The sequence below is a fragment of the Micromys minutus genome (genome assembly GCF_963924665.1).
Source record: "Micromys minutus genome assembly, chromosome: 1".
In the NCBI taxonomy this organism is placed as follows: Eukaryota; Metazoa; Chordata; class Mammalia; order Rodentia; family Muridae; genus Micromys; species Micromys minutus.
This window is the reverse complement of record NC_137969.1, coordinates 77,794,614-77,815,284: the sequence shown is the minus strand read 5'-3', so window position 1 is coordinate 77,815,284 and position 20,671 is coordinate 77,794,614. Positions and strand designations below refer to the sequence as shown.

The 20,671-nt window shown below is 43.3% G+C and overlaps 1 protein-coding gene across 2 annotated transcripts in view; it reads right to left on the bottom strand.

Moving 5' to 3' along the window:
• PRRX1 (paired related homeobox 1) overlaps positions 1–20,384 on the bottom strand; it is a 66,771-nt gene extending 46,387 nt beyond the window's left edge. For both annotated transcript variants that reach the window (XM_080917361.1, XM_080917362.1), the window contains exon 1: positions 19,142–20,384. In XM_080917361.1, the coding sequence (XP_080773487.1) occupies positions 19,142–19,382 (241 nt within the window). In that variant the 5' untranslated portion in view covers positions 19,383–20,384. The remainder of the gene's footprint in view (positions 1–19,141) is intronic.
• Positions 20,385–20,671: the final 287 nt, after the last annotated feature.

Genomic DNA, 20,671 nt, shown 5'->3' with positions numbered 1-20,671 from the left:
GACAGAACGGGAGAGTGAGATAGTCTTGCTTCCCTTTCTAGATGTTCTAAGAGGCTGAGTGTTTAAGAAATCCAGGGTAGAACACATTCTGCAAAAGCTACACAGTTTCTTCTGGTGATTCCAACTTAATGGCTTCTTACAGGTTTGAAATTGACATGGTTTGGAATTATATCAGGCTCATAGAAAGGACTATAGAAAATTTTGAGTAAGCCTTCTGTGGGACAGCATGCCTGCCCTGGAAAAAAATTGGATGCCCCACAGACGTTCAGAAAGAAGACAAGAAGAAGATGCAGGTAGTGTGGAAACTTTCTGCTGTATCTAGCTCTGTAGTAATCAACCTTACGAATGTTGCAACCCTTTAACACGGTTCTTCCTGCTGTGGTGATCCCCAGCCATAAAATTATTTTGTAGCTACTTCATAACTGTAATTTTGTTACTATTATTAATCATAACAAAATATTATTTGATATGCAAGATAATCGATATGTGATCCCCATAGGAATTACAACTTACAGACAGAACTTCTGGTCTGGCAAAAGTCTTGACATGCCATTGAGCGGTAGGGAAAAGAACAGGATAGAGCATCAGTGGTACTGGGATTGGACATATTAAAGTCAGGCTCCTTAAGGTGTTGTACTCAGTTTGTCCCCTGGGCAAGAGGATGTGTCAGATATTTCTTCACTGTTGTCCAAGCTGCTTCAAGTGGTGCTTACCACAATGAACATTTGCAAATGAAATGATGAGTGGTAGGCAGACTTTTCTGGTCTCAGCCCTTCTGAAGTATGATTTCCATTTCGTTGTTGGGAGAAATGATCTGACTGATTGATGACCTTCAGTCACACTAACACATTACCCTTAAAAGGAGGGACTCAGACCCAGGAAGTAAGTAACTTCTTGGGAAATTTTAGTTACAGAGGTCATCATGTATCAGAATTATAGCACTTAGCAATGCTATCTGTTAGTATTTTGATAAACATCAAAGGTGTTGCTTTTACCAGAATTTAAAGCAGGCTTTAATCATTCAAATAATGAACACCAGAAAGGAACTGTTCACATTTCACACCCAACTGCACACAGTCACTTTTTCGTCTTCCAACTGCTCACAGGGAACCTGCAAGTTGAATAGAACATCAGGGTAGAGATACATAGAACAGATGGAGCTAAGAAAATGATGCTCTAGACCAGGTGGCACAGTCTTCCTAACGATGCCTGATTTAGTCCTTCTTCATCCATGACTCTTAGCCAGCTCCCCTCATCTTGTGTGCTTCTACAGTGTCATAGCTTAGCTGTCCAGCACAATTTCATCCTCGGGCTTGCTTCAAGGTGCCACCACCTCCTCCTTTACCTTTCTTGTTGTTCCTTCTCTAACATCTATTCTCATAGAATGGTCCAGTTGTTCTTTCAAAGATCAAAATCACACTATAAAATTCCACAAACTGGCCAATGGCTTCCCATTGCCACCACACTGAAGAAAGAGACCACACTACCTTCACACATCCAACACATAAGTCTCTGAGGTCTTGCTACCATAACCTTATCTTGTCTTCTCCGTATTCCCATCACATACTGACTTCTGGCCACGTTGTCCTTCCTCTGTGCTCTGGATGCTCAAGTTTGGTCTCACTTCAGAACTATTACACCTATTCTTTCTTCTTATGATTAATTTTTCATTCATATTTTTATTCAAATAAGTCTGTTTCATTTTTTATGGAATTTACCTGTAGTCATAACTAAATTATTTATCTAGGTGCTTGTTCATTTACTATTAACTGACTTCCTTCACAGGAAAATGTCAAGTTTATGAGACAAAGCAGTGTTTCTATTTTCTGTTGTAGCCTTAACACCTTGGAAAAGGAACAGAATGTCTGGTACTCAGTGCATAGTTGCCAACAGTGGGAAAGCATTAGTGACAGAAAGAAATACTGGAATGGGAGTTTGCATTTATTACTGAGTTGATTACAGACCTCCTATTGTATATTCCTTGTATAAGCAACTCTTGTAAGTCTGAATGATGGTCATTTGGTACATTATTTGTTGCTTAATTACTCTTCTACGTGTTTATTTTTCTTACAGAGAACTCTAAAGGAATCAGTTGGAAGACTGAGGCCCTAAAAATCTATTGCATGCTTCAAGAGACCATGCATCGAGGCAGTTCTGAAAAGGAAACTATGAGGGTGCACAGGAGATATGCAAGACAGACTGTTGAATTAGACAATCCAGAGATTAAATTCACTAAATTATAAGTTTGGCCTAACATAGGTCCTACACCAAAGAAGAGACAATATTTACCCATTTCTAACTGGAGAGTTACAAAATCACACACTTCTAGGATGTAGCACTCTGGCTGCCCCCACCAAGACCACAGCTCAACTATACCATACAAGACCACAGTTCAGCCGCACCAAACATTCACTAATCACTTTAGGTTTCCTAAGAAACAAATCACTACTTAGAACATCACATTTGAACAAATGGATTTCTACATCTAAACAGTCAAGTTAGAGGTACTGTAAGAATCTCTCAAAAAAAAAAAAAAAAATCCAGTCCACAACTTTCAAATCCCTGTGGTTACCTTAAAAGTCATAACCAGAAACTTTGAGTGGAATATTTCCTTCATAATATTCTACAATTGAACATTAGACTTGACACAAATCAAAAGCTGAGCTACATCCATCTGTGATAGATCCATGAGCATCTTGTTTAGACTCAAATAGACTTGTCAAGAAGATGTTTCTGTCACTCCTGCCTTATAGACCTAGAACCCAAAGGTGTCAGAGTCATGCAGTGGGCAAGTGTCTCTAGTTCACCTCGGCTTCTTCTCTAGAACTTAATGCCTTAAAGCCAGTTATTTTCAGATATCAGAACCAGTCGGGACCCCTCCAGAATATCATATCTCATCATCTTCCATTGGTCTCTCCCTTATCTTCTAGTATCTGCAAAAGTAGACGTAGTAGAGTTGGATCTATAAATTGGCGACAACAATATCTACCATTCAGCATTGCTATGAACATTTAAGCAACTTAATTAGTAAAACTCACCCAGCACATTGTCTGCTCCATGATGGGTGCTCAGTAAGTATTAGTTTCTTTCTTTTAGTACTCTTAACCCTGTGAGAAATCTTAAGGTACTAGTTCAGTAGAATCATTTCTTACTTTAGAGACAAACACAAAGAAATACAGAGAAAAGTCCAGAGTCTCCTTGCTTACCTAGAAGCCCTTTTTGCTGTCTCATTGATAGCAACAGTACCTCCTTGGATTAATAGAAATAGTATCTTGTTTCTCAGTTTGTGTTGTAGAAGTGCACATCACATTATTTGTCAATAGAAACATACTTAGGACTCATAAAACTGCCTTTAAGCTAGGATCTGTCTTTAATAACTACCAAACCCAAGTAGAAAGACTCATTGGAAAGGTGAGTCAACCAAGATGCCTTCAAGACAGTCATAAACAAGACAAAATGAGCTAGGCCTGAGACCTGGGATGCCATAGCACTTGATGAATGGCTTCTGATGTATTTGATTATGTAACAAGGAGATTTGCAGAAGCATAACCACATAGCTCCCCTAGGTAGGCAGCCAGGGTGCTCACAATAATTAAATGTAAAACAAACAAGATTGAGCTGTGAATTATGATGCTGTAATTCCAGCAAGGGGTTTTCAGTGACATCATGGACCACCAGAGCAAAGTTTGTGTCACCAAAGGATCTCAGATGGGATTAGAGGCCTATAACTCTGTAGTAAACTCTGTTACATGCCTGAATCCAGGAAATTGTTGCCCCTGGTTTTGGCTAGTCCCAACAGTGCAAGGGTCTGCTTTTCCTGGGCTTACTGAAGTGAAACTCACTCTACTTTTCTAAGAGTTTTTCTTTCTTTCTAATTAGTCCAAGATTCTATAAGTTAAAATAGGCCAACAAATAGACAATTTGGAGACCAATCAGCTGTGACATATCCTCCATTAGAAAGCATGCCTTGGAGTTATAGAACATTCATTTGGGACAAGAATCTTGGAGCATACTTAGATGGAGACATTGAAGATCTAGCCCTAATATATGCTGGTCAACGTATGTTACTATGGAATAAGTTAAGTTGCCATTAAAAAAGATACATTTGGGAAAGTTATAGTGAAATCTTATATATAGCCTTCTCATAAATATGCAGGCAATGGTGGATAATTTAAAACTTAGTCGACCAAACCAAATTAAATATCAAAGCATTTCGAAGTCTGTGCTTTATCGACTATCTGCAAGTAAAGAAATACTTAACTTTAAAAGAAGAACGAAGAGAATGAACAATGGACAATGGATAGCATCTTCCCAAAGGCAGCACACTTTTCTCTGAGAATTGCTTAGATGTAAAACTAGACAGCAAATGCAACTCTCTGTGTGACAGGGAGCCACTTTTCCAATGTATGCATCTTCGACACTAAGAGCTGAACCAACATTCACCGAGGCATATACTCAGGGGTTGTATATTTCTTCACAGTGTATTTCTTGTGTTTTTAGAACAGCACCATGTGTCTACAATATTTCTTGTTGGTTTGTTCAGATGTCCCTTTGTTCAACAACTGCTTTAAAGTAACCTGTAATAGGAAAAGCGCCATTGCAGGTACTCCAAGGAATAAAACATCCATCTCCTTGTCTTTAAACTGCATGTACCTGGCTAAAGACATAAAACTAGCACACATATAGTTTATGTGATACAGGAACAAAATATTTACCCATTCTTGTGAAGAAACATATTCTTTCATTCCTCGATCCCAATTACTGTGGATCAAAATGGTCTAAGCTAGTGCTTTCAAGTGCCACATAAAAATTCATCTCTGATATTTAAAACGTGTGCGTGTTGGGAGTGTTCCATTCACGGGATATGATGGAGTCTGAAATGTGTTCCGTGGGAAGTTCAGATGCTATTGAATCCAGTTTGTACAGGAAGGGGTATGAATGTGTTAGAGAAACAGTCATATGACCCAATATTTCTGTTTCTTTTTCTGCAAATTGATAGAAATCACCAGCCTCGCAATAGCATACGTAGCACATAGATTATGAAAACAAGTCCTCAAGAAAAGTATTTCTTTCCGTGGAAAGGACTTTATGAGTTTTGAAAGAAAATGGTGGCTTGGGATTAGCTAGGCACCCTAGTATAGACTGCATGGGCCATAAAATGAAGACTATGTAAAACACACACACACACACACACACACACACAGAGAGAGAGAGAGAGAGAGAGAGAGAGAGAGAGAGAGAGAGAGAGAGAGAGAGAGAGTTTCTCAGCAAATAAGATTACCATTTATTCTCAAAAAACTCATCTAATCTTTGCCTCATATTTACTGAGACTGTTTGGGGCATGATCTGCGTCACTCCAGAGGAGAGGAAATGGTAAGCCGCTTCCCTGGACCACACCGGGGAAGGCACATCCGAATTGCAGTAAACTGTTATCCAAATGCCTCACCCATAAAGACTGCTTTTCTCCACATGTGTCACAGCTGTGAACAATACAGATCCACTGCTTGAAAATGCCAAGGATATTTGATTGTTAATGGCTTGGCTAAAACAAAACAAAAAGGATGAAGTCTTAGATACTTCGTGATGTAGAAGTGCAGTCTTTACATAGTCTGGGCTTATTCAATTTCAAAGAGGGGCATAAGAAAATGGGACACATCAGATGGAGGGCGGAATGTTTATATTATGCAACTTATTAGAAAATTGAAGTTGAAGAGCAGAAGGGCAAATTCATGTGTAGTCATTAGTTAACATGGTATTATGTCTGTACAAAAACTTCATGGGCCCCACAGAGATCTCAGCGGAGTAGTCAGTCAGTGCTACATTGGAAATGTGACAACCCAGGGAGAATGTTACACGGTAGTTCCCTGGGAACTTACTAAATCAGGTCTTAGTTTAGCAGTCGTGATACTTTATGTCCTGATTGTGTATCATATGATATACATAGCATTCAGAAACTCGGTTTAAAAAAGGATGGGGGTGGGGGGAGGTTCGTCTTCCATCCTGTGAAGCTCATGACTGTGGCTACAGTGTGGATAAAGATTGCTAACACCCCCTGAAGCACTACAGGGTCACCATGACTAGTGATCACGAACAGAGGAAACATGACCTGAAAGGGGGGATCTCATCCAGAAAGTTCTACAGTAGACGCATGCCCAGCATTCATGGTGGCATTTGTGGTGGAGCCGTAGGAGCGTCACAAAAAGTCATGAGGCATCAGTTTCTAACTGCAGATTAAAAACGGATGTCTACTTAGTCACTCTGTAAATGACACACTGCAAGTGTTTGACTCTCAGAGTATGGGAATATTCTAATTTCAGTAGTCCTAAACGGCCTCCAGCATCGACTGGGAAACCACAGTGAATATATAACCAAGCTGGGCACAAATGATACTCATCAGAGATGCTTGGGCTAAGTGCAGAATAAGAACGGGGGGGGGGGGGGGGGGACATCTCTTTGTGCCTACAATAGGAAGCATCCTGGAGGACTGAGCACTGAGTACTTGGTGTTCATTGGCCAGTGCTTCTGGACCTTCTCAATGCTGTGACCCTTTAATACAGTTCCTCGTGTCGTAGAGACCCCAGCCATTCATTTAGTTTTGTTACTATTTCATAACTGTAATTTTGCTTTTGCTCTGAATCGTAATGTAAATATCCGTGTTTTCCTATGGTCTTAAGTGACCCCTGTGAAAGAGTCATTCACTGCTTAGGCTAAGCAGTGAGCCCCAGTCAGTCACATTAATGTGGCACTTTTATAGACACAGACACGGTGACACAGAGATTTGTACAAACCACAATTGAAGAGAGAATTCTCTGATTCCACAGTAAATTCACAGAAATTCCTAATACCCCTAAAATCCAGATGAGACGTTTCTCACTTTTGTGTGTATACATTATGGGAATTGTTCTCACGCTCACCCAGATTCCCGGCCCCAATCATCCCTCACATTTCGAGCTTAGCATGAGTCTAATAAAGTGCATTTAAAATTTTTGATCTCTTCTTGATAAATTAATCTTGAAAAAGTCTATCTTTTATTGTCCACTGATGCACATACATTTAGTCCTTAGTTCTACTTCCTTTTTATCTGTTTGTTTTTTTTCAAGGCAGGGTCTCCCTATAAAATCTGGCTCTCCTGGAGCTCACAGAGATCTGCCTGCCTCTGCCTCCTGAGTGCTGGGATCAAAGGCCTGAGCCACCAAGTCCAACTTGTCTTTCGTTTATTTTTACAAGTTCAATTTCTCCTTGGCTTACTGAATTCCCATGAAAAATGGAGGCAGGGCAACTGCTTAATAGCAAAGAATGTGATTACTTTTCAAATATTTGCACAGCTTGGGGACGTGTCGTAAAGTAGCTCCTTGGCTCATCCTTAATTCATATTGTCCTCTAAGAGAAATGCACCCAAAATAATCTGATTGACATCAAGGATCACAGTATAGTACAAGGGAAAAAGTTAAAATGGGATCAGGAGAATAAGTCACTTCAGAATAGTAGATTCTACACACAAGAAAACCCCTATCCATAAACTGAAAACAGTTCCAGGGTCCCATCACCTCAGAATTAGCTTTATGGGATAAAGCAGCAAGTGTGTGGTTTTGATCTTTGTGAAAGAGTTATATATTTTATACCACTTTGTTTTTCATGTATCAATACCTCATGACAAAGTAAGTCATCCAAGTAATAAAGGATTTGCCTGAGGTAAGCTAGCAGCGTGAGTGAATTAGGTGTTACATGTCTCCCTCACGGAAGTGCTGTTCTTTTGAAAAAAAATAAATAAACAAACAAACCTCAACCACAGAAAACAAATGTGTGTGCCACCTCAAGAAAGCAGGATACTGGAGGTAAAGAAAGCAGAAAAGACGAAAGACAAACACTTAAATAAAAGCCCTAAAAATCATCAGGCTCAGGAAAAATTGCCTCTTCTTCCCCAGAGGGTGGTTGAGAACAGATTGTAACAGTCAAGTGTGCGGAGATATTATTTTCTGTTTCTCTTGTCAGAAGGGATTCAGTCTTTGAAATATGTCTAGCTAAACTGCAGAATTTGGTTCCATGATTAATGAACTAAATTACGTTTTATTTCTTAAATGTGTTGGGGATTCATCCTGTGGTCTTCCCCCAGTCTTGGGGATTAGAGCAGCTGGAAGGCACATCTGGTTACAGGCAGGCAGCTCTCTGGGTGTTCTTTCTCCCCTTCTTCAGAAGGAGGTGTGGGGAACTGCAGAAACTTTTATTGGGTAAGTGTGCTTTTTTTTTTTAATTCTCAAAAATCATGCTTACTCTATTCCATCAAATGAGAATGAGAAAGAGTACTTATTGAGCTATATAAAATATATCTAACTCATAAGCTAAACTTTTATTTGGCCTGGTGTTAGAGTTATTATTCATTCCTCCCTCCAATAAAATGTTTGAAATCATAGGGCAAATATTTTAATGATAATCTTCCTTGGAATGGCTTATAAATAGATTTCATAATAACAACTTCATATTTTACTTATATTTATCACTTTAAAAGTTCTTGTCTGGATAAATTTCATTATGTTTGATTTAAAAAAAATGTTTCTTCCTTTGCTGAAACACTTCAATGGATAGTGAATCTGCCACTATAGCTACCATCCTACAAAGGAGAAAGAAGTGTACAAATCTTCCAGCATTTGATAAAAGGAAATGTTAAGACCCAGGAACCTAAAATAAAAGAACCCATGTTAGTCTCCACTTCATACCCACTTGGCTGACATTCTCCCTGCCAGTCCTGTCAAAAGCTAATCCTGTGGAACGTTCTCTAAGTGTGCTGTGGAGCACACTTACACACAGGCAGCTTTTCCCAATCTCAGAAAACGTGAGTTCATGTCTGGGGAAGCTTCCCAGTTAGAACAGGCAGAAAAGGAAAGGAAAGCATTGACTCTGAAAGTGTGGGGCAGGAGAAAGTCAGTGGAAGCTGAGAAAGCTGAGAGACTGAGAGATGGGACATCGATGGGCGGGGCCTGCGTAACCCTCCAGAGACCTTCCTTGTTGTCTGCATGTGCATTTGCTCACTGATGAGGACAAGAGAGATACGTGCTCATGTGTTCTCTTGTTTAAAAAGAAACAGGATATTTGGAAATGTGCTTACAAACTCCTTTACTGATTAAAGAACAATCAGTCATCAAAGATGTTAATGCCGTATAATCAAAAATCATATAAACAAAACTGAAAAGAAAACACAACACTGTCAGAATATTAACTGTATTTGCCTCAGGGTAGTAACATAATGGCAACTCTACATTTTCATTTTAAATGTTCATATAAATAAATATAGCTTCCTAGAATGTACACATGCACTACTTCATTTTTATTTTATTAAAAAAACATAAAAACAAACAAACAAAAAACAAAAACAAAAAAAAAAAAAAAAACCACTTGCAGCTAGAAAGACAGGGTCAGTGGAATGAAGCCTCCATGCAGAGGTGTCTATGCAGTGTCTGAGGAAATATGGCCCAGCCCAGTCCCTAGTCTTAAGAAAATTTTCAAGGTAGATTCTCGCTCCTAAAATATTTAGAAAATAAGTAAACAATGAGTAGGGAAGCATCAAGTGTCTCCTGAACGGGCACTGGGAGCATCTCCAGGAAGAGATTTGCAGGGGCTGCAATTAAACAGAGGTGTCCCAAAGAAGTGTCATGGGACTAAAACCTTGCAAGGTAGCATGTACAGAGCCAGCTCCTTCCACATAAAAAGCTGAGACACAGAAATGAGGCTTCTACATAGGAATACACCTTTCCAGCTAGCATAGGAGGGCAGAGAGCAAGCCAGCTTCTCTCCTGATTTAGGCTTATGAGCACAGCAAGCTGCTGGAGGAGGATGGAGATGAAGACCATAGAGAATGAGAAGACAAGAAAGAGGAAGGAGGAGGAGGAAAGGGGCAGGGAAGGGAGGGGAAGGGAAGGGGAGGGAGAGGAGAGGAGAGACAAGAGAAGAGAAGAGAAGAGAAGAGAAGAGAAGAAAAGAGAAGAGAAGAGAAGGAGGAAGAGAAGAAGGGAAAAGGGCCAAGATTTATTTATCCTTGTTGTTGGAAAGTTTGGAAAGCAATTGTGCGTTCTAATGTGAAATGAACTATCAGGGAAGGGAGAAGAGGTGCAGATGGATGTGTTAGGAATTTAAAAGAGGAGGAGTTTATGCACATTTTTAAAAAGTAAATTCAAATGCAGTTAGAGACTGCAAAGCCTGCAAAGGCATAAAGCAAGGAGAGCTGTGGATGTGAACGGCTTCACTTCTGCCACGTGTTGCCACCCAGGAAGACAGGAAAGTCTGAGGATAAAAGGAAGGGAGTTCCACACTTTGTTATCTCTGTGGCCAAATCCCCTTTGTGACACTGGAGCAGAAATATCAAGTAGGTGGCTGCATACCTAGGTCTATGACTTCAATAGGGTTGTCTAGCTGTGAACAGGGAACAATTATATACAAATGGCTATTGACAATATCAACCTGGGCAAAAAGCCGGAGTGGGAAGAGGAGACTAGAGTGCTTAGTACTGCCACTAGATAATAAAAAGATAATAAAAGCCTTTGACAGAAAGTACTGATTGCTTAGTACTACCACTAGATAATAAAAAGATAATAAAAGCCTTTGACAGAAAGTGCTGAGTGCTTAGTACTGCCACTAGATAATAAAACGATAATAAAAGCCTTTGACAGAAAGTGCTGAGTGCTTAGTACTGCCACTAGATAATAAAACGATAATAAAAGCCTTTGACAGAAAGTGCTGAGTGCTTAGTACTGCCACTAGATAATGAAAGCTTTTGACAGAAAGTACTGAATGCTTAGTACTGCCACTAGATAATGAAAGCCTTTGATAGAAAGTACTGAGTGCTTAGTACTGCCACTAGATAATAAAAAGATAATAAAAGCCTTTGATGGAAAGTGCTGAGTGCTTAGTACTGCCACTAGATAATGAAAGCCTTTGACAGAAAGAGCTTACTAAGCACAGCTGACAACTGCCTCTGTGCTGCTATGAGCTATGGTAGTACTTGGAGAAGAAACACTAATAGAAAGTGGTCCAGAGAGCTGGGATGCCAATAATTATTTAGTGCCACTTCCGTCTCTAGATTAATTGCGGAGCACAAGAAGGACAACGAGCAAAGACTTAGAATCGGTACAATTTTTTTCATTAGAGCCTTCAGTTCTGTGAAGTCATCAATTACCCTGAAAGGGAACAGGACACAATAACCAACAGGTTTCTCAAGGGGAGCTGGAGTACACAGCTATCGCTTTAACATACAGGAGTCGGAGGCAGGAGCGCCACTGTGACGTTCAAAGCCATTCTGGTCTGTGCAATGTGTTTCCAAAGACTCGGGGCTACATGGTGAGACCCTGTCTCAAGAAGCCTCAGATTAAAAATAAACCGAATTAGCGAGAAAGAAATATACAGGTAAAATTGGTCATGGTGTGCATACCTGAGCTTAACATTCACCCCTCCCAGAAGATTCCGGAACATAATGCTTGAGGGACATTTTCAATTCTAGCACTGAGTTTGTTGAGGCAAAGACATAAAGTATAAAAAGTGAAAAGGGCAGGGTGCTGGAAAATAAGCCTCTCACCACTCACCAGGCCCAAGCCAATCTGACCAAGCCCTCGGCCGTGTGGCACAGGAGTAGTAAGAAATGGTTGCCTATAAACATGAGAGGAAAAGTGGTTCTCTGAGTATACCTACTGCTGGCCAGCCGGACCCATGGTTCGCAGAATTTAAGCGATTGGCACAAGTTTTGATTGAATTGGGCCCTTTGGCCTTGAAGCTGTCTTTCTGAGTCTCCTTTGTAAAGACTTGGCTTCCCTGTATGAATATAACTGAGAACAGCCATCTGTATTTCTGCTTGTTTATAACTACACCTCTCTCCAGTACTGTGAGGTCCTTTCACATATAAGGCCATGAGCGGTGAGGAGGGAATAGCTGGCTGGGATGAATGTTCGCACTCTCTGACACGGGACTGTGGGAAATAATCTCCCTCACACTCCTGGCCTCCTGCCTCTACTGCTACTGGGTGTCTTGGGTCAGATTATCTGGAAATGTTTGTATCTGCTGTCATCTATACTACAACAACAGTCTTCTCACTCAGCCATTGCGGTGTCCCCAGGATTGCCTTGTCTTCTTCCAGCCACCATTGAGTAATAAGAGAATTCAAAGAACTGAGATCTACAGAGGGCATCCAGGATTTATCTTCAAGTCCTTGAAGCTTGACCATAAAGGGTCAGGCATGGGGATCAGAAGCGATTTCAAGTGTTTGAAATTGAGAGTTTCCAGTGTATTAGGGCAGTTAATTGCCTTCCTTTGGGGAAAAAGGGTTTACCCTCATTCCAGGGTGCCAGACTTCCGGTCCTATTTAAAGACTCACAGGTACCCTAAGGGGTTCTATTGCAGTTTGAAATATCGTACTAATACCAGCCAGATGCTCGCACACTCGCGAGTGCGCACGCGCGCGCGCGCGCGCGCGCGCGCACACACACACACACACACACACAGAGAGAGAGAGAGAGAGAGAGAGAGAGAGAGAGAGAGAGAGAGAATCATGCTCACATCCATATGCTTTCTCCACAGAACCCAGGCACCAGCTCCAGCAGCTGAAGAGCCAGTCTTCTGGCTGTGTCTGTGCTGTGGAGATGTCCTATGTTTTGCAGAAGACTCTTACAGCTTGTGTCTCTTGGCTGCGGAATGTATGTACATATATATATGGGTATGTATGTATGTAGGTATGTATGTATGTATTTAAAGGCAGACTACTTCCCAGCCTCAGCCCCGGAGAAAACTGCAGCCCCTGTTGGAAAGAAAAGTCAAGGAGGAGCCTTTAGGCTGGTGATCCTACCCTGCATAAGGCCTGGGGGTAGGGGGTGGATTAGCAGGAAGTGGGTAGAGGTGGAGGAGGTTAGTTTGTATCTTTGCCTACGCACAGACAAAAGCAGTTAAAATTAGAGACAGTAAAGGCTATGTTTAAAATTTTTTGTTCAATTAGTTTCTCTTTACCTAACATACGTGCACACGCGCACGTGCACACACACACATCAGAATACCACACACCAGTGTACTTCTCATGCACATTCCAAGTTTATTCCTCCTTTGAAGCTGAGCCTGTTGGAAGCAATAATCATAAAAAGGAGTCCGGGATTCTCAGGACTTGAGCCTTCCTTATTCTGCAGCAGAGCCAAGGGTTTTAGGCACTCAGGACCCAAGAATATATGCGGTCACAACCCAGTCCTTTGTTCCTGCATTCGAGGACCCCATAATGTAATTATAAGTTTCGACTGTCTTTGGACTCCTCTAAAAGGCCACTGTAAGTTTTATTTCTTGACATGATTTCTGTTTCTTTCGTAAGAAGCCTTTAAGTCATCACAATACAGTTATTCCATTCCACTAAACAACCAAGGTTGTCACCCTCCGGAGTCAGCTTCTGATTTTCTTAATTAAGTGATTCCAAGCCAATGAAATCCTACTATTCTTAAAGCCAATGTGTCTTAGAGGTCTGCATGAACTCCAGTCTATTGATGTGAAGAACCTGCTAATACTCACTCAGTCACCAGTGAAGACATCGTTCTGTGAAAATAACCTTGCCAACTCCGAAACATCCATGACTGCCTTGCTGTCCTTTCTCTGATGTCCTTACCTATACTAGCTTAACCAGAAGCTGCATTTTGAAAGAAAGGAGAGCATGCCACTTTGCTGATGCTTTTCACTACTGTTTGAGAATATTGATCGCTTGCTTGAAAGCTCCAAGGTTTTGTGGGTTTTTTTTTCTCCCCAAGAATCCAAATTCTGGTAGATCAATTCCATTATCAAAGACACACAGATCTTTTTCTTGATAAAGTGGGAGAAAAAAAAAAAAAAACAGGAAACCCATGGAAGGTGGTACCTCAGAGCATCAGAGTTAGTCACGGAAATAGACGAGGTGTGACTCATGATATCCATGCTCTGCCTATAACTCTCTAATTGTTGGCTCACAAATGGCCACAGAAAATTGAGCATTTAACAACAAAAATAATCCGTTTTTTAAAAATAAATGTTTCTCTATCCAATACTTGGATAGAGCCTGCCGAGATTCATTTTACTATTTATTTGGGAGGAAGAATACTGTTGCCTAGAACTGCCCCTTTGCCCACCCGCAATGCAGCGCAAACCCGTCTCCTTTTCTATAAATACCCTTTTCCAGTTTCAAAGTGGTTCCTCATGTGGCTCTTCCACAGAGTTAATAAAATGAACATTCCACAGCATACAAAGAGGATGGAGCCTTAAGCTGAAGGCTCCCTGGGGTCATAGTGCAAGGTCCCTGCAGGCACAGACTTTTGCCACTTCTGGGTACAGGCATTCCCAGTGGTTTTGCCTGCTTTGTCTTGGTGGAGGTTCCCCTCACTACTTCAGTGAATACGATAACACCGCATAGGAAGAGAATTGTAAATTCTTTAAAAGAAAGCATCCAATTGGCGTAGGGACTGTAATAGTTGAGAATCTACAGTCTTTAGCACATAGGGCGCCTGAAATAGTGGTCGAAACTCTTTAAAAACCTTGAAATAGAAAAGTACTGGCTAGCTTTCGCAGGGGGCATGAGGGGTGGCATTTGTTGGTTTAGGAATGATTTATTTACTCCTGCTGTTAAATCAAGAATGGTGGCCCTGGGAAGAGGCTACTGGCATTGGTGTGATCGGGCCAGCTTTGCTACCTAGCGCTGTGACCTATGACCATTGTGACAGACCAACCAGAGGATCTCTTTAGTTCATCAACACAGAGCAAGATCTCAGGCTAGGAAGCTACATATCTTAGAAGAGTTTTACAGAAATACGAGGACAGTGAAGCCCTCAGTTATATGGAACCTCAAGGAGGCTGGTCAGCCTGAGTCCTTAGCTCCTCTGGGCCCAATTCCCTGACTCTTCAAACCCCAAGAAGTCTTTGCTCCCCAAACTTCAAAGTTACTAAATTATCTTTTTCTATGACATTTTTAAGAGGAGGCAACCATGATGCTCTCTGCCCCTGTATGTAAAATAAACAATTCACCATCAGCCTTTGAGTTACACTTCGGGCTTTGGGGACTCCTTTGCGCCTGTATTTTAATTCCCTGCTCGGGTGAAGGGAGAAATTCCCAGGCCACCCTTAAGAGGACTTGTTTTCATTGTTTCCATCTTGAATTAAGGCCTGAATTCAAATTCAGAGTACCAGCATGAGGCACAAATCCCAGGGTGGCGCCAAGAAAGACACTTGTGGCACCATAACTATTGTGAAGCCAGACGCTGCGGGAAAGAGAGGGAATTGATATTATTTTGATGCAGATTCCAACTGGGAAGCGCCCTAGAGAAGGTTTTCTCCTTGGCGTTCCAATGGCTTAGGAGAAACTGAAGAGCTGGGCCAGAGAGTAGAGGGCTGGTGGTTCCGAGGGCGATACTTGGCCGGTGTTTACACCTCTGCCTTTGTGACAAATCGATTTCCCTCGCCGCTGTTGTTCCCCATTTACATCCACCACCGCCCGGGGCCCAGCTGTGCCCGGGTGCACACTTAGCGCCGGCTGGTGAATGTGTGCGTGTGCGTGCGCGCGTGTCTAATTGACTTTCCGTCTACCTTTTTATGACTACATGTGTTTCCAACAAAAGGTCTTATTAGGACAATCTGGTTTCACTAATTTAGAGGTTGGGAATGTGGAAGGCAGGCGTGTTTTTTTTTTTTTTAAGAGTTTGCAGAAGTTGAAATTAAGAAGTTGACAGCCGGATGAACTGTTCCCCCCAAGAATAGGTCTGCCTCTTTTTATGACTTCTTCCTCCCTCCCTACTTATCCCCTCTCTGCTATCACCGGAGTTCACACAACCACACACCTCACACACACCACACATTCGTTCCTCCTCTACATTAGCCGTAGAATTTTAACAGTGTTAAATGAACCAAAAATTTCCAGAGAAATATACCGGGTTGAAAGAATCAGTAATAAATGCAGTCCTTTCACAGAGAAGAAACCAGAGTGGGGGTCGTCCCCAACCCAGGAAGAGGAGTCGGAGCACCGGATTACAGATTTCCATTGGGAGAGGCCAATCAGGACTCTTAACTCTTTATAGCTGACCAGTTTGAAATGCAAAGTTTTGCAAAATTAAGACACTCGTTGAGGGTGTGTGTTAGGACCAAATGCTCATTTCCTCCAGATAGATCGGGAGGCCAGTTCTCCGTACAGCTGGGAGCCTAAAGCTTCTGTTCAGTGTTTCCATCTCTTTGAAAGGTATTTTCTTTTCTCACTCTGAGCACCTGACTGGCTGTGAACTTCTCAGTCCCCCTGTGACCCCCACTGTGACCCCTAAATTCCTTACAGCCAGATCTCCTGCAGCAGCCCTCCTCTATTGCAGACTCCCTATAATATAATCCGCAGCTTCTCCGTCTATACTAAGCTCTGCTGTCCCCTACAAGCCAGAAAATGAGAGAGTGACACCCAGTCACAGGTCCCAGCTACCTCTGCCTTCTACCTGCTGCTCAAGAGTGAGAATGGGCACCACGGAGCTGCTTGATTCAGAGTTAAGTTTCCCCTGTTACCACCTCCTATGGAGAAGGGGAAGGTTGAGAAATATCTGCTTCCAAAAGCAATAGCTTCTTAGTATAACTCCGAAGTCTGTCTCCCTGAAAGGCAAAGACCGTCAGCCCTGTGCATGTGTGTATGTCTTTCTGACTTCTTTCTAAGTCCTGAGTGCTACTCGCTGATACCTCTTACCTCGCCCTGCATTTATGCTGACTGGTGACTGCCCTATTTGGTGTGTATCCTTTACCTAGGAAAACTTTAAAAGGCCTGCTTTCCTCCCTGGGTCCTCTCTCCATTCTCTCTCCATTCATTACAAGTATGAGATGGGGCTGAATTCCCTGCAAGCGTGCTCATGAGGTCTTGTCCCGTTTTTGTGTGGGCATAAGGTCCTCCAACTCCTGTGGAAATCCGTTAAGATTGACCAGGGGATATGCATGATGTGACCTTGGTGGCTCTAGGCCTGAGTCTCACAAAAACCATTAGATTCAGTACAGCCCTCCAAGTCAGCTCCCCCATGGCTTCCTTAACCTAGCTTTTCTATATGCTCACTGTAAAACCATGACAATCCCCACATTCCCTTCTGTGGTTTCCTTAAAGAACAAACAGACAAACAAAAGCCAAATGAACAAATAAACACAGTGTGTTCTGTCCCCTTCAAGCCCCATACAGACTCTAAAGCTGACTGCCACCCTGGAGTTCTAGCTTGCTGAGGACAGTCTTGGTTCCGCTTTCCCTACACATCAGTCTTTTGGGGAGCAAAGGGCCGTATTATCATCTCTCTCTCCTGCCCACCCTGATCTTCAACACAGCAATTTCTGTAACACTTGTTTTCTGTTGGGATAGTGTATGGGTCCTGGTGATAGTGGTGGTGGTGTGAGGTTCTAACATTAGTTCTTCAAATACTGATAACTTTTGAGATCTACGATGAGCTGTACAGAAACTGTCTTGATAGAATCACACAGTTCCAGGTACCATCTTGCTAGATTTTGTTTTAGATTTTTCCCCAGTCGAAGGTTTTGAATAAAGTTTGTAGTCCATTTTACTAGAGCTTCAGATACTTTATCCACATGATGCTGGCAGGTATACCAGGATCAGACTCCCTCAAATTCTATACAGAATGGCTATAGTTTCCAACCTAGCCCTTTGGGGACCCTGATTCTTCCTGGGTGTGATTTAGACTGGTTTCTATAATTCAAATGGCTAGTCCAAATTTCTTCATCCAGATCGTGTGGTACTCAGTGGGCCCAATCCAGAGTTGATTGTTCCCAAGTTACTGTCATTTGAACTAATTCACTCCTAACCACCTGCAGAAGTAGGAGCCAGTGCCCTGGCCAAATAGGGCTCTCCTGTGGCCTGCCTCTGTGAGCTGGGTTCCCCTCACTGTGCCCAGGAACCCTTTCCAGCTGTTTCTGATGCCAGTTTGTTTTGAATGTCTTTTAAAAATTGTTCAAAAAATTGTTATTTGAAAGTCTAACAGCGACAGTGCCTTGAGAGAGTCAGAAAGGCAGAGGGCCCGTCAGGCTCCAACAGAGCGACCAGCACATACTGACAAGGAAAGAGGTCATTTTAGAGAGTTCTGCCTGCTGGGTCCAGACTGTTGCAACTTCTGTGTGCATCTGACTGTAGAATGAGCTAGGTGACAAGCGTGTGATATACTAAGGGACCATGATATATAGACACTTTCAGTCAGTCTTTTTGTAAAGGTGAAGTTAATAACTCTAAGATGGAACATTTTGGGGGGGATGATGTCGTCAGTAACTAAGGCTGGGGAAGGCAGCTTCTACATACACTTTTCTGGACATCCAGGGACCAGCAGACCATGCTGTGCTGAAGGACCTGGGCCTGCAACCTGTGATTTCCTGGTGCAAATATGGTGCTAAATCGAGCCAGGCAGTCTCCTGTTTTGCTTCTAAAGAACATTCTCCTAGCTTCATCCAGGATTGCCTTAACAGGTGGGCTTTAGACACTGGTAGAGATGACAGCAGGGGTCAGAGAGCAAGCCCGGGCGATAAGGACCTGGCGGTCCAGTGCTGCTCTCGCCTTTCCCAGGTTTGGGTCAAGCGTGCGCGCGCAAGCACAGACACACACACACACACACACACACACACACACACACACACAGCACAGCTTACGCGACCTTAGTCCTGTCTTCCAGGTTCCAGAGCACAATGCTTTCCCCTCAACCCCAGCGAAGAAGCGCTCTCAAGCCTGCCCTGCATCTTTGTTCTCTGTCCTCTCTAACCGAGGTGGCTGTGTAGCCTGTGCTCTAGCCAGACAGTTCCTACCCGGGCGTGGACGCCCCGCCTGCGGAATTTCTGCCCGCTGCTCTCGCACCAACCCGAGATGCAGCCCCGGCTAAAGACAGTGGCCCCGTAGAGTTTCTGCGTGGGATCGCCTGGCCTCCCAGCGTCCCTGGACCATCCGGCCTCTCTCCAGCGTCCACTAGGCTTACACCCTTAGGGGAGCCCCCTCTTTTTCTCATCGGTCTTTCTGCGATCAGCGATCAGCCACTTTCCCCAAGACTCTTAACTTCTTAAAGCCTCGTCTCCCCGAAAACGAATCCTGGAACACGCTCCCGCCGCCCTTCACGGGCCTCCACCCGGTGTCCCCAGAACACAGTCCCCGGAGCATGCGCCCCTCACTCACTGTCCTGCTGAGGGGTGTCGCTGCCACTGGTCAGTCCCGGTGACTCCAGCAGGCTCCGGCCCGCCTCGCCCACACTTTCGTCCGCCTGTGCCGCTACCATGTCCCCGGCCTCCTCCAGGTCTAACAGGTGACTGACGGAGAAGTTCTTTTTCGCCTGCAGGGTGTCGAGGTTGCCCGGGCTGTCCAAGCGGCCGCCCAGCGCCGGTTGCCGCTCCAGAACGTGCCCGTAGCTGGAGGTCATGGTCTCCCCTCCAATCCCACCCACCCCCCTCTTCCCGCTCGAATCAACACCAAACGCTGTGGGCGTGAGGGGGGAGAGGAGCCGAGTGGGGAAGAAAGAGGGGGGAGTAGAGGAGAGAGAGAGAGAGAGAGAGAGAGAGAGAGAGCGAGAGAGAGAGAGAGAGAGAGAGAGAGAGAGAGAGAGAGAGAGAGAGAGAGAGAGAGAGAGAGAGAGAGAGAGAAAGAGAGAGAGAGAGAGAGAGAGAACCCCCTTCTGAAGTGCAGAACTTTCGGCCCAAGTAACTTTCCCCGCAGCCTCGGTTGCTATGCTGAAGCCTGAAGCCAAGTCCGGCGCGGTCCAGAGAGATAGATAGTCCACACCAAAAAGTTTAAAAACCAAATCAAACAAACAAACACTCTATGCTTAAATCAGAAAGAAAATATATATATATATCCCTTCCAACTCTCAAAAAGCGTCCACACGTAGACACTAAAAATAATAATAAGGGAGAGAGAGGAAAGGGGAGGCCAACAGGGCGGGGGAGTTAGGCAAACAGAAGACAGAAGAAGGGGTGGAGAGAAGAATCAAAGTGGATTAAAAAAAAAGTAGAGAAAGAGGTTAAAAAAGTTATTCCCCCGGCAAGAGTTCAAGCACCAACAGAAGAAGGCTTGTTCCAACTTTAAAATGTCTTCAAGAAAACGCGTTCCCTCTCTCTGCGCTCTTGTGGATTCTCGGGAGTGACTAGAATTTCAGGAGAGTGATGTCTTGCAGATGTATTAGAGAGCAGGATTCTCACTTTACTCTTCGTAAGGAGGGGGAAAAATAAGAAATAAAGAAGTGGGGCTTCAAGAGTCTGCAGAAGGATGGCGGGTCCCCCTTCCCTCCGCTCTCTCCCCCTTCTCCGTGCGGAGCTCCTTTTCCCTTCGCAGTAGGATCAAGAGGCTCTCTGGCACTTCAAAAGGCACAGACTGGCATGGAGAGGAGGCTTTGTAGGGAATACAAGAAAATTGGAGACCCCTGGGAGGGCAGATCTCCACTTAATAGGAGCCTGTAATTACGTGGCAAAGCCTTTGTGCGGCGCCTGACGTTTTACAGACCCCCTTTCTCCATCACAATCTCCTACCTCCTTTTCCTCGGACCGAAAAAACAGTCTGATTAAGAAAACCCCTTTGCCAACATCAGAGCCAGAGAGAAAGGGAGAGGGAGGGAGCAAGAGAGGAGAAGGGAGGGAGGAAGGAGGGAGGGAAAGGGGAGGGAAGCTAAGGAGAGAGCCCTTTGGATTTTTAAAATAAAGGTCTAATTATCATTCC